This window comes from Pseudomyrmex gracilis, unplaced genomic scaffold (assembly GCF_002006095.1).
Source record: "Pseudomyrmex gracilis isolate BER0280 unplaced genomic scaffold, ASM200609v1 scaffold_1147, whole genome shotgun sequence".
In the NCBI taxonomy this organism is placed as follows: Eukaryota; Metazoa; Arthropoda; class Insecta; order Hymenoptera; family Formicidae; genus Pseudomyrmex; species Pseudomyrmex gracilis.
Genome location: NW_018021731.1, coordinates 24,236 through 36,684, shown reverse-complemented (window position 1 = coordinate 36,684; position 12,449 = coordinate 24,236). Strand labels below are relative to the sequence as shown.

The window sequence follows — 12,449 nt, the reverse complement described above, 5'->3', positions numbered from 1 at the left end:
ATAATATGTGATGCAAATAAATATTTTTCTGAAATGTACATGATATCGGAAAATGTACTGTGTCGAATTGTACGGTGTCGAATCGTACGGTGGTCAATCGTACGGTGGTCAATCGTACCGTGGTCAATCGTACGGTGGTCAATCGTACGGTGGTCAATCGTACCGTGGTCAATCGTACGGTGGTCAATCGTACCGTGGTCAATCGTACGGTGTTAAATTCTTCGCGTCAAATAGAATGTGGTTAATCGTACGGTGGTCAGTCGTACCGTGTCGAATCGTACGGTGTGCTATTCTTGCGGTGTCCAATCGTACTGTGGTCAATCGTACCGTGTCTAATCGTACGTGTCCAATATTACGTGTGCAATCGTACTGTGTACAATTGTACCGTGGTCAAATGGACGTCACCCGACAATTTTGTATCTCTATCGTCCTGGTTCTTTCTATTCGAGTGAGCGTTCCAGTATAGTATATAGTTCTGTGATTGTATCAGATTTATAATGATGTAAACACCAGAATTATATCTTAAAAAACAAATTTTATTTGATACGCGTATAATATATGGTGTAAACTAGGTCATTGCTATCACAAACCAAGTTGCGTTCAGCAAACCAAGCTTTGTAGTAATCGAACGTGATTGGCTCTTACTTTTAGAACCAATCAACGTCGACTTTTCACAAGACAACTCAGTAATTGGTCTGCTAAGCTGCGTTCCAAAATTTTACTCTGTCAACTCTAAAGAAGGATAGTGGGGGTAAAGAGTAAACCAGAGTAAGTTACGAAATGGAACCGTTTTGGAACGCAAAATAGTAAGAGTCAGGACCTGAGTACAATAGAGAAAATATTAGGAATAAGAATTAGAAATAGAAGTTAAATATACTATACATTGACAAAAAATAAAATATAACATATAAATATAAATATAGAAAATATGTCATGGCTGCATGATATACAGCCTATATTTATATACATTTGTTATATTTTTTTGCGTTGTACATTACATTTAACCTCTGTTTTTCATTCTTATGCCTAATATTTTCTCTATTACGTTCAGATTCTCACAAAACGGAATTTTAACATTTTCAAGAAGTAGAGTTACAGCCATTATTTGATAAATCGCGTGCAAATGACGAAATTCATTCACTAACGTAGTGCGAGTAACCAAATTACTATTTACTATTAAAAATATAAATAGCGCGCTTTTCTTAGAGTTTACTCTTCCAACCCAACTTGAAAGCAGGGTTTATAGAGTTGACTCCGGGTATACTCAACCCTCACTTTTAGAACGAATAGGCTCCGCCTATATAGTTACTTATTTCGCGTTTTGGAACGGCGTAGAGTCAACTCAGCTACTCAGAGTAGAATTTTGGAACGCAGCCCTAAATGCGGATAATAACTCCGTTCTCTAATCAGTTGTTTTTCTGTTTGCTTTCCCAGTCTAGCCATCCTCCACTATAATTATAAGATCTGCAAGATGCACACAAAAATATTTCTTTTAGAAATTGCTATTTTAAAAACTATTACATCAGCCTACCTTACATAACCCAACTTTTGCATCTCTTCTTGTACCATTTTACTTCTTTTGCCAGATCGGCAGCTGAATATAATTTTTGTATTTTTAGTAGGTTTGGGTTTGCCATATAATTTTTCAAAATCTTCATCTGAAATATTCAACATTGTGTTCTTGACATCACCCACTAAATAAATAAAAGAATAGTATTATATTTTATTATTACATCTTATTCTACAAATGTCATATATAAAAATAAATAATAAATAATTCTACTTGGTATATGAATGCTCATGGGCAATTTGCCGGTCTCATTTATCTCGTCCTGTTCCCTAACATCGACAATTAGAATCTTATCATCTTTTTGCGCCTCCAGAAGCTGCTGATAATCGACATCGAGCGTCGATGCGTTTGCCATTTTACTCGTCATGATATTTGTATCTTGACTGGACAAACTTGAGAAGCACAAACTCGATATCGCTATTAGAAGAATCACAATATTTTTCTTACTCATATCTTTTAGATATTCGTCAAATGCAAACTTGAAAAAAAAAACTAAAACATTTAATATGACGTTATATATCTACCTGCCGGATAATTAGACGTGAGTCCTAAGAGTCGCCGATAAAATGGTATTATCGTTACGTTTGCGTCTCTACGCGAAAAACTTACTAACCTAAATATTTGATAAACTCGACGATGAAAGATAACGAGCATACTGGACATTTTCGTTAATTCCCGTGTCACATTCCTTACACATTCCTATGCGTAAAATTTAATTTTCTTCTAATAATTAATGATTTTACATATACGTACATACGTGAAGTCGCAATTAGCTGCGATAATCGATTGCGAGACGTGAGTTAGGGCCTGAGCACAATAGAGAAAATATTAGGAATAAGAATTAGAAATAGAAGTTAAATGTACTATACAATGACAAAAACTAAAATATAGGTTTTGGTGCGCTTGTGGCTCTTGGACCGAGAAATCGGTTAGTTCATACGCCAGTCTGTGTCTGAATGTAGATATAAAGAATGGGTGCGTTCAGACAACTCAACGGTTGAGAGATCATCGCTTATGATAGGACTATTCTTCAAAATCTGTTGCGGTTCCAAAAGTATGATCCAAATCAGAAGTGATTATCTCTCAACTGTTGTGCAACTGTTGAGTTGTCTGAACGCACCCACTGTGTAACACAGTGTCCATTAGAGCCATTGCACGTAAAAAAATTTTAACTGTAACCGTAAGATCGTAAGCAAATCAACCAATTACAGACCAGTATTATCTTCCATTAGTTAGAATGCTGACCAGCGATTGGTCAATTTGCTTATGACCTTGCGATTACGTCTAAACTTTTTCTACGTGCAATGGCCTTTAGTGTGAGAAAGAGCATATCAGTGTGTCTCACTCACACTAGTGGACACAGTGTTACACAGTAGGTCTGTTTTTCTTGCATACACTTTATACACTTTAGTGTAAAGTGTACACTTTAGCGTTTTTCTTGTCGGAAGTGACGTTGAGTTACGTCATGACACGCTGTTCTTCTTGAAAGTGTAGTACACTTTAATGACGTAATTTACACGTTTTGTACACCTCCTTGAGAAGTGGTGTAAAGCTAGTGTAACGTTACAGCTTTAGTTTGTTTATGTTTTGAATGTCATTTTAGAACTCAGTTGGATGTGATGAGATGTTCATCAAGTGAAGTAATAGGTTATTGTATCAAATTTTACATATATATAATAAGATATATGTTAAAATATGTTAAATTTATTAGAATACCATTCTTTCAATATGATATAAATTATAAATTCTTTAAATATAGTANTAAATTATATGTTAAATTATTAAAAATTATTTTGTTTGTGTAGTATTGTTTTGTTTTTTATTTATTTTTTTTGTATTTTTTCTTTTCTTATCGGATGACAGATCAAACTCCAAAATATGACCAAGCATTTCTGCATTTATTCTATTTATGTTACATTTGTAACAGTACAATTATTAACTTTTAAAAAACTAAATATTTTTTACTCTTTTTTACTTAAAAATGCTTAAAACTTCAAACAAGCAACACTATGCACAAATAACTGACTACGACTACGACTACGTTTACACGCACTGATAAAACCGTTTTAATAACAAATGTTTTCACGAAACTAACCAATCACAAGTATTCCTGTAAAGAATGAAATGACTGTGATTAGCCAGTTTCATAACTTCGGTTGTTATTAAAACGGTTTTACCAGTGCGTGTAAACGTAGTCACTGGAGTACACTTTTGTTACACTCTGGCGTTTTTCTTGAAAAGCATACACTTTACACGATGTTTCCCCCACTTCCAAAAAGTGTAGTGTATTAAAAGTGTAAGGTGTACACTATACACTTTTTGTGTATGCAAGTAAAACAAACCTAGTGTCGTCTGTGTACGTAGTTGGAAAGCACCCATAGCTTTTCGTGAACATGGTTCTATTCCGTGCTAAGTTTGTGGACATGGTTCTATTCCGTGCTATGAAAACACCGACGTGGTGGAGATACGCACACAAGCGAGAACCGTCGTCATACATCAATATAATATGTCTGCACACTTCCACGAGCGCACACGGACAACGGTCTCGCTTGTGTGCGTATCCCCACCACGTCGGTGTTTTCATAGCACGGAATAGAACCATGTCCACAAACTTAGCACGGAATAGAACCATGTCCACGAAAAGCTATGACAGAAACTCTTACGGCCGTGGCCGCTTTCAGGCTGCCTTTACATGCGGCGTAACTTGCGTAAGCGTAACTTGCGCCAAATTCCGTCAGCCAATCAAATCGTTTCATCTACTATATGCATATCCGCTTAGTTATTTAACGCATTTTACGCTTTTGCCGATACGCCAAATCCAATTTTTCACGTAAATCGGTAATGCATATGTATTAGTGATGTGTGTGTACGTGCGATCACCAAGTATTGTAATGTAATTTGACTCACGAAAATTAGAAAAAATGGATCAAATTCGGGTAAGGTAACAAGTTCTAAAACATTCTATATAAAGTTTCTAAAAATAATATATTTGATACTTGAACATAATTCGGTACATTGCTTGCACAGTACAAGATAATTTTAAGGTTATGCCTAATAATTAGTATTATCTGTTATTTGCATGTCTGGATTAGTTTTAGCACTCTGCTGCAGCTTATACATTTTTACTTTCATTTTTTTTTTTTTAATACAGCATAAATGTGNATACTGCGGATGGCTTTTTAGTTTCAAACTTTGTTGATCATGACTGCTTTAAACATTATATTGAAGAAGTAGACCACATTAGAATTGACGAAAATCATGTCGTGACAATACATATGTGACTTTTTAAGTTCGCTTCGTTCCATTAAATAAATGAAGTACTTATGTATATTATACTTAACAGTTAAAAAAAATCCAATGGTTGACAGAAAAGAAAATTTGGATGAACTATTAATCGAAGCAGTTAGAAGCAAACGTGGGCTGTATGATTCTTGTATACCTGCTTCAGAGAGAACTATGTTGCGCAAAAATGCATTATAGATGAAAGTTTCGAATATATTACAAGGTACATTTTACTATCTAAAAGGACTTTTCTTTTATTTTTCTTATCATATAATAAATAAGTTTTAAAATCAAAGTATATTATTTATCAAGGATTTCTCAGTCCAGAGAAAGCTAAAGCTCGATAGAAGTATCTGTGAGATAATTATATAAAAGCTCGCAAGAAGATTCGAGCATACATACCCAGTGGATCGGCAGCTACTGCTACTAAAACCAATAATAACTCGAGGTTTCAATATTATGAGCTTATGAGATTCCTGAACGAATCATTGCAAACACGACAGTAAGTTCTTATTCTTTAACATTCACATGTACATCACTTTTATTGTTTGGTAAGAAATTGAACAGAGTATGTCACATGTGTGATCCATTCATTAATAAATTTTAGGATAGTAAGTTCATTATCAGATGCCAGTGCTAAGAATGAAGTAGTCACTTCATTTGACACAGAAAATGAGCAACACAAAAGTAATGCTATAGCTGGACCTTCGAAAGCGCTTCACACACAGATTTCAGCCAGCAACAATTCTCCACAGACTTCCTTATGTGTTCCTTCACGGACGCCGACACCTACAAATATTTCTCTACAGTCGCTCGATTCTGACGTTTTTTCACAAACCCCGACATTCACAAAAGATTTTTCATCAACTGAAAATAGAGTACCTACACGAACACAAACTACAAAATTGAAACGTTTGTTTATTTATTAAATAAAAAGAGCCAATACGAGCCGTAAACAAAGTATCCGTGTTTAAATATTTTGTTCTATGTTTAACGTCAAACAATGTCAACAACGTTTTCAAAACGATAAAGATTTTAAAACGTTAAACATAGAATAAATCATTTAAACACAGACTCTGTTTACGTCTCGTATTGGCCTTTTTTTATTTATTAAATTTTACAAGCAGAAATAAATAATAATTTGTTTATTTATTTTCATTTGTCGGAGTTTTTATAATTTTTACAGCAAAAATGACATTTTAATTTCTTTGTAGAATCGGAGCAAATCTTTTTTGACGATTACGAGCCGCCTGCAAAAAGTAAATGTTTTTAAATTTAAGTTTTTTATTATATTGATGTACAATAAAATATTTCTATTATTAACATTTCGGAAAACAAGTCTTTTATTAAATATACCTACAGCCTAATAAAACTTTAAAAAATAAAAAATTTATTCTCTTTTAGAGGAATTAAGTACATGTGACAAAGTAGTAAATAATCTTCCTTACCTTCACGCTTTTTAATAGATAAAAAAAAAATAGATGTATTAATTCCAAACTTCAAAAGCTAATTAATATATATAATGTATATAATGTATTTACTTTATACTTTTTATCCGATAGTATATCCGATATTGTCAGTAGTTAACAAGACCGGTCTTATTTACTACAACTCTAACCTCACCGTGCATACGACTATATTACGCTTTCACACATTCTTACATGCAAAGTATCCAATTTCCATGACGCGTATTTAACAATACGCGTAAATAATAATAACCAATCGAGAAGCCACTTAGTATTTCTGCTGTATTATATAATAGAAGGCCTGATTTGTTATTGGTTAGCTTTACAAAAATCGTGTTTACGCTTTACGCGAATCTAATGAAATACGCGCCATGTAAATGGCGACTTTCAGAATGGCGTAACTTTTTCTAGTAAATTTAGTAAATTACTATATACGCAAGTTACGCTTACGCAAGTTACGCCGTATGTAAAGGCAGCCTCAGGCTTCTCTCTGCCATTAGTATAAGCTCTATGCCCTCAGTTGAGAGAGAGTGGTCTAGTTTCCACAGAAACAGCGTAAAATCAAATTTAAGAGTCGATGGAAACGCGTCAAATCGCGCTCATTTCACTTCTACTTCGATTTATAAGTACTCTACTTCCAATGAAAACAGAACATTAAATTTGATCTGGGGGTCGATTCTGTATCACGCAGTGTAGTAAAAATAGGTGCGTTCAGACAACTCAACAGTTGCACAACGGTTGAGAGATAATCACTTCTGATTGGATCGTACTTTTGGAACCGCACCAGATTTTGAAGAATAATCCTATCATAAGCGATGATCTCTCAACCGTTGAGTTGTCTGAACGCACCCAATGACAAAAGTGAGCGAATTCATTAAAATATCTATGATCTTATTGGTCAACACCTAGTAAATTAGCTCGCTTTTGCAATTTTCACTACATCGCATGGATACAGGCTGCGTTCGTGTTTTACTGGCAGTACTGGCAGTACTGAAAATTTCGTTCGGTTTTAGCTGGCAGCGCGCTGCGATAGCATCCTAGTTCCATCAATGACGTCATAAATGGAAGCCATATTTGCACTGCGATCACTGTAGCTCATAAGCTGCAGTGATCGCAGTGCAATATGGCTACTCGCAATGTAAACATGATAAAGATAACAATTCTTCTTTTTCTTCCGAACTACTACTACTTGTTTTATCTATAATTTCTATTATAGCTGTACATATTGCCACAATAGGTTTTTTGTCCATGATTTGGTTAATAACGTACTTGCAAGTAATCTTTTTTTATACTGTCACGTGAGTGTACTGTAACACCAGAGAGAAACCTGAGAACGGCCATCCTAGTGTAATTTTTTACGACGGTTTCAGCCGCTGGTTTTAGCCGTATTTCCACAAAAGTGGAACTCAAAGGCCGTTCTACATTAAACGCAAGTAGCAGATCTCGTGGAATTGACCAATTGCAGAGTCAAATCAGCCACTCGACCAACGTGATTGATCAGTTCCACGAGACCTGCGACTTGCGTTTAATGTAGAACGGCCTTTGAGTTCCACTTTTGTGGAAATACGGCTAAAACTAGCGGCTGAAACCGTCGTAAAAAATTACTATAGGATGGCCGCTCTCAGGTTTCTCTCTGGTAACACCGTTCGTTTATACACCCTGACATTTGCACTGGCAGCATTGAATTAATTTCGGAACGGCTACGGCAGTGCACTGTTATTACGTCACTTTGGCAGTACTGCCAGTAAAAAACGAACGCAGCCACAGAATCGACCCCTTGTACCGGAGTGAAACCGAATTGAGGGTTTCGGTGGAAACTAGACCAGTGATAGTGAAAGCAGAGAGAAACCTGAGAGCGGCCATCCTATTGTAATTTTTTACGACAGTTTCAGCCGCTGATTTTAGCCGTATTTCCACAAAAGTGGAACTCAAAGGCCGTTCTACATTAAACGCAAGTAGCAGATCTCGTGGAATTGACCAATTGCAGAGTCAAATCAGCCACTCGACCAACGTGATTGATCAGTTCCACGAGACCTGCGACTTGAGTTTCATGGAGAACGGCCTTTGAGTTCCACTTTTGTGGAAATACGGCTAAAACCAGCGGCTGAAACCGTCGTAAAAAATTACAATAGGATGGCCGCTCTCAGGTTTCTCTCTGGTGAAAGATGATAGCATAGACTTGTGAGATTGGTTCCCCACCGCTCTTCTTGTAAGAGAGAGAAACAACTACTCCAGCACTATTTCTGTCCTTTAATGTTGTCTTCAACTTCGTCATATAAATGGGTGTGTTTTGCTGAAGTTAGCGCTACGTAGCGGCTTCATGTAGCAGTTGCAACTGCTGCGTTACTTCTGCTAGACAGTATTGCTACGCGCAGCATGTTCTAAGTAGTGGCCGCCATTTTTGTAAGCAGTTGCAACTGCTACATGAAGCCGCTACGTAGCGCTAACTTCGGCAAAACACATCCACTGTGTTATTTCTATCGCTATCTGGTGGTGGTGCTGGTGCTGTTGTGGCTCAGTGGACCTGTTAAGCTAGTCCATACGCCATTCTGTGTCATATAGAATCTAGTTAGGAGCGGTGCTCCGATGTCTGAGACGATTTGTTGATGGTTAGGAGCGCATCTCTAATGTATGTTGAGAGGTGGGGGAAATCATGTTGGTAGAATATTATAGGAATAAAGAGGGGGTGAATGTCATGAGGTGGGGATACTATCTTAAAAAATAAGGGAGTATATGAATTAAGGAGTTAAATGGATTAGATAGATAGTTTTTCGCGGGTGACAAATAGAAGCAGAGCATGCATAGCACCGATGTTATCAGAGAAGGCAATGTTGGCCACGTCATATGGGGGGCTAAAACCATTATGGAAGAGATCTAAAACTAAGAGGTCAGAAGAATCTTTATGTAAGGGGCAGTTAAAAAATATATAATTGACGTCTTGTGTTGAGAAACCACAGTCACATGAAGCGCTCTCAGTTATAGATTTATCTGCAAGATGTGCATTAACGCAGGTATGAAACGTTCTGATGCGTGATATAAGAGACACCAAGAGCCTGGGTAGGAGTCGCCTGTACCTCTCATACCAGGGCCTGTCGAGTACGACTTGTTTCCGGGAAAAATACCTTACTCCCTTATGTCTTGCTTCCTCCAGCAAATAGTTTTTTGCCTCCGTTAAAGAACGAGCTCTAAGTTCGGGGACAAGAGATCCTGCCGGACACTTTGCGGAAACCCTCGGGTCAGGTAGTTCAAGTGATTTTTTTGCGTACAGATCCGCCCTTTCATTACCCAGGATGCCCTTATGTGCCGGGATCCAGACAAACTGAACCAGCACACCTTGGGCAGCAAGTGCGCAAACTAGAGATTTTATCTTGTAGATTATAGTGAAGTGAGTGCCTCTGGGATCCGAGGATGCCAGGCAGTCAAGAACACTAAGTGAATCTGTAGCAATATATGAGAGATTGAACCTGAATTCACTGATGTACTCAAGGGCACAGAGGGCGGCCTGTGCCTCAGCATCGAATACAGTAGAATAATTGTTTATTCTTTCATAATGAGCAAGCTCAGGGTGATCAGAATAGACTGCATACTTTACCGCTGCAACTCGGTCGCACCGGGATGGGAGTTTAGAGCCATCTGTATAAAAGACGTGTTCAGCACCGACTTTGTTAAGAAACTTGGACCACTCCAGGTGAGGTGAGGGGGAGGACCTGACCGTTAGTCCAATATCCAAGTCAACGGGACATTTGTAATATCGTGTGAAGAACGGAAAGGACAGTAGACCAGGTAGCGCACTGGACTCAACCTGCTGTGCCAGGGGGGAGATTTCTTTGAACACATCAAATACATCAAAGTTGTTATCCTCGCAAATCGGGCTCCACTGATGTATGAACCCACCGAGCATCGTATTCAACTGATGTCCCGAACGTGAAGCTACCCGATTAGCATACTTGCTGGTCAGGTATCTTTGTCTACATGAAAGAGGTTGTTTATTAGCTAAGTCGAGTAGGACGTTAGTGGGTGTCGTACGCATTAAACCAGCCGCTATGCGAATGCAAGCAAACTGAAGTCTGCTGAGTGTTAGACGATCTCTTTGTTGTAGAGGTGACACAACCTGGCACCTCCAGTCGAGGACTGAGCGTACCAGTCCTCTATACGCCACTAAAAAAACTCTGGGGGCACCCCACTTTATCCCCGCAATGGCTTTAAGTATATTAATACGCAGAAGCACGCGTTTGCGGGTCTCGGTTATGTGCCTCCTCCACCGCAGAGAGTAGTCTATATACACACCTAAAAACTTGACACACCAAGCTATTTGTATGCCGAAGCCATTTAGAGAGATCTTAATGTTGTTTTTATTGATCATCCACTTGGTGTTTCTCAAAGAGTTGAGAGAGTAGAAAGACGCGACAGACTTTTCCGGAGATAACTTTAGGCCTAGGTCTTTGAGATGAGAGTTGAGATTACCAAGGGAAATATTAAGTTGGTGTGCTACATACTTGATTGAAGGGTGAGAGCAATATATAACAATATCGTCGGTGTACATTAGGATTTTTACCGGGAGTGGTAAACACATTTCCACGAACAACAGATAAATATTGAAAAGTATTGGGCTGAGGACGGAGCCCTGGGGCACTCCTCTTGTTGTCCTTCGACTTTGAAGGGGAATGCCAGAGATATAGCCGTCTAGGTTCCTGGTCGAAATTACCGATGAGATAAAACTAATTAATTTTTCGGGAAACCCTAACCGGGAAAGCATTGAAAGCAACACCGAAGGAATCACATTATCAAAGGCGCCTTCGATGTCCAGGAAAACCGCGCCTGTGACCTGGAGGTTATTATTTGCTGCTTTAATGTTTGATACAAAAATGGAAAGATTATCGATACACGACAGACTCCGTCTAAAGCCGAATTGAAATAAAGAGATTATATTGTTATTCTCTATCCACCATTCTATTCTACGTTGAATAATCTTTTCTAACAGCTTAAGTAGGTTATTGGCGAGAGAGATGGGGCGATAAGATCCTTTCTTTCCCGGTTTAGGGATAAAAACGACAAAATAATTTTTCCATTGTTTAGGAAACGTTTGTTTGTCCAGCATTATGTTAAATAGCTTGTGGACAATTAGATGAAGTTTATTAGGGAAATGTGATATGACATTATTGGAGATCATATCTGGACCAGGTGCGGATTTGATCTTTAAAGACTCGACCGCCGAGAGGTATTCCACGTCCCTAATGGGAGACTCGAGAACAGAACTGTCTACTGTACTCTCCAACCTAGGGATATTATAAGGTAGGTCTGAATGGAAATTTGTAATGGGTGGTTGGAGAGGAGCGATTTTATCGAATGATTTATGGAAACCTTCGATGTCAATGTTGCTTTTATTGCTGTCACCGCGTGAATAATTTCTGGAGTGCGAAAAGGCTTTAACTGTGTTCCATACAGAACCAATGTCCGAATGAACATGGAGTGAACCACAAAACGCCTTAAACGCGTCTTTTTTCTTTTTGCGGAGAAAGTGAGTAATTTCCTTTGAGATTTCCGTATACACAGATAGGTTCTGAAGGCAGGGATGCTTTTTGAAAGAAGTAAATGCCTCTCTTTTCCTTTTAACTTCCTGGGAGCATGACTCATCCCACCAGGGTGTCGGGGGCTTCCGAGATTAGCTGACGAGATGACCTTAGCGCCGGAGTTCTCGAGGGCAGCAACAATTGACTGGATAAGATGATCATACGTTTCTTCTACGCTTATAACGGAGACCGGCCTATCAACTTCAGGTGCAAGAGTTTGTGCAATATCCACACAAGCCCGACGGAAGAGATTCCAATCTACATTCTTGACAGATATAAACGGGCGGCATGGTATAGTGCCGTCAAACCTATCATAGATTGCGATGTAAACAGGAAAGTGGTCACTACCGTGGTTAAAGTCGTCCACATACCACCTGCAGTCAAGAGCTAAGCTCTGAGAGACAAGTGTAAGATCCAGGGTGGACTCCCAGACGGCACATGATATCATTTGATTGTAGAATGATATCGTTTCTACGTCATTTTCGTGATATCATGTGATATCACATCCCTGAAATATCACACAGATATTCTTCTAAGAATATTAGTACTGTTTTCTTTCAA

General features: G+C 38.2%; 1 protein-coding gene and 1 long non-coding RNA gene across 4 annotated transcripts; one reads left to right on the top strand and one right to left on the bottom strand.

Moving 5' to 3' along the window:
- Positions 1-918: 918 nt before the first annotated feature.
- LOC109861918 (heat shock protein 67B2-like) lies at positions 919-2,479 on the bottom strand. Of its 3 annotated transcripts, none has more exons than XM_020441773.1 (4): positions 2,095-2,479; positions 1,784-1,987; positions 1,532-1,658; positions 919-1,464 (listed from the first exon to the last, which is right to left on the bottom strand). In XM_020441773.1, the coding sequence occupies exons 1-4, from the start codon at positions 2,231-2,233 to the stop codon at positions 1,407-1,409; spliced, it is 528 nt and encodes a 175-aa protein (XP_020297362.1). In that variant the 5' UTR covers positions 2,234-2,479; the 3' UTR covers positions 919-1,406. The 3 variants fall into 3 exon arrangements, with proteins under 3 accessions (XP_020297362.1, XP_020297361.1, XP_020297360.1); XM_020441772.1 differs by having other exon boundaries at positions 919-1,449; positions 1,532-1,694; positions 2,095-2,478; XM_020441771.1 differs by having other exon boundaries at positions 1,532-1,694; positions 2,095-2,475.
- A 1,789-nt stretch (positions 2,480-4,268) lies between these two features.
- On the top strand, positions 4,269-6,175 carry LOC109861919. Its single transcript, XR_002251054.1, has 4 exons — positions 4,269-4,506; positions 4,914-5,075; positions 5,165-5,354; positions 5,460-6,175. It is a non-coding gene; the product is annotated as an uncharacterized LOC109861919 (long non-coding RNA).
- The last annotated feature ends 6,274 nt before the right edge of the window (positions 6,176-12,449 follow it).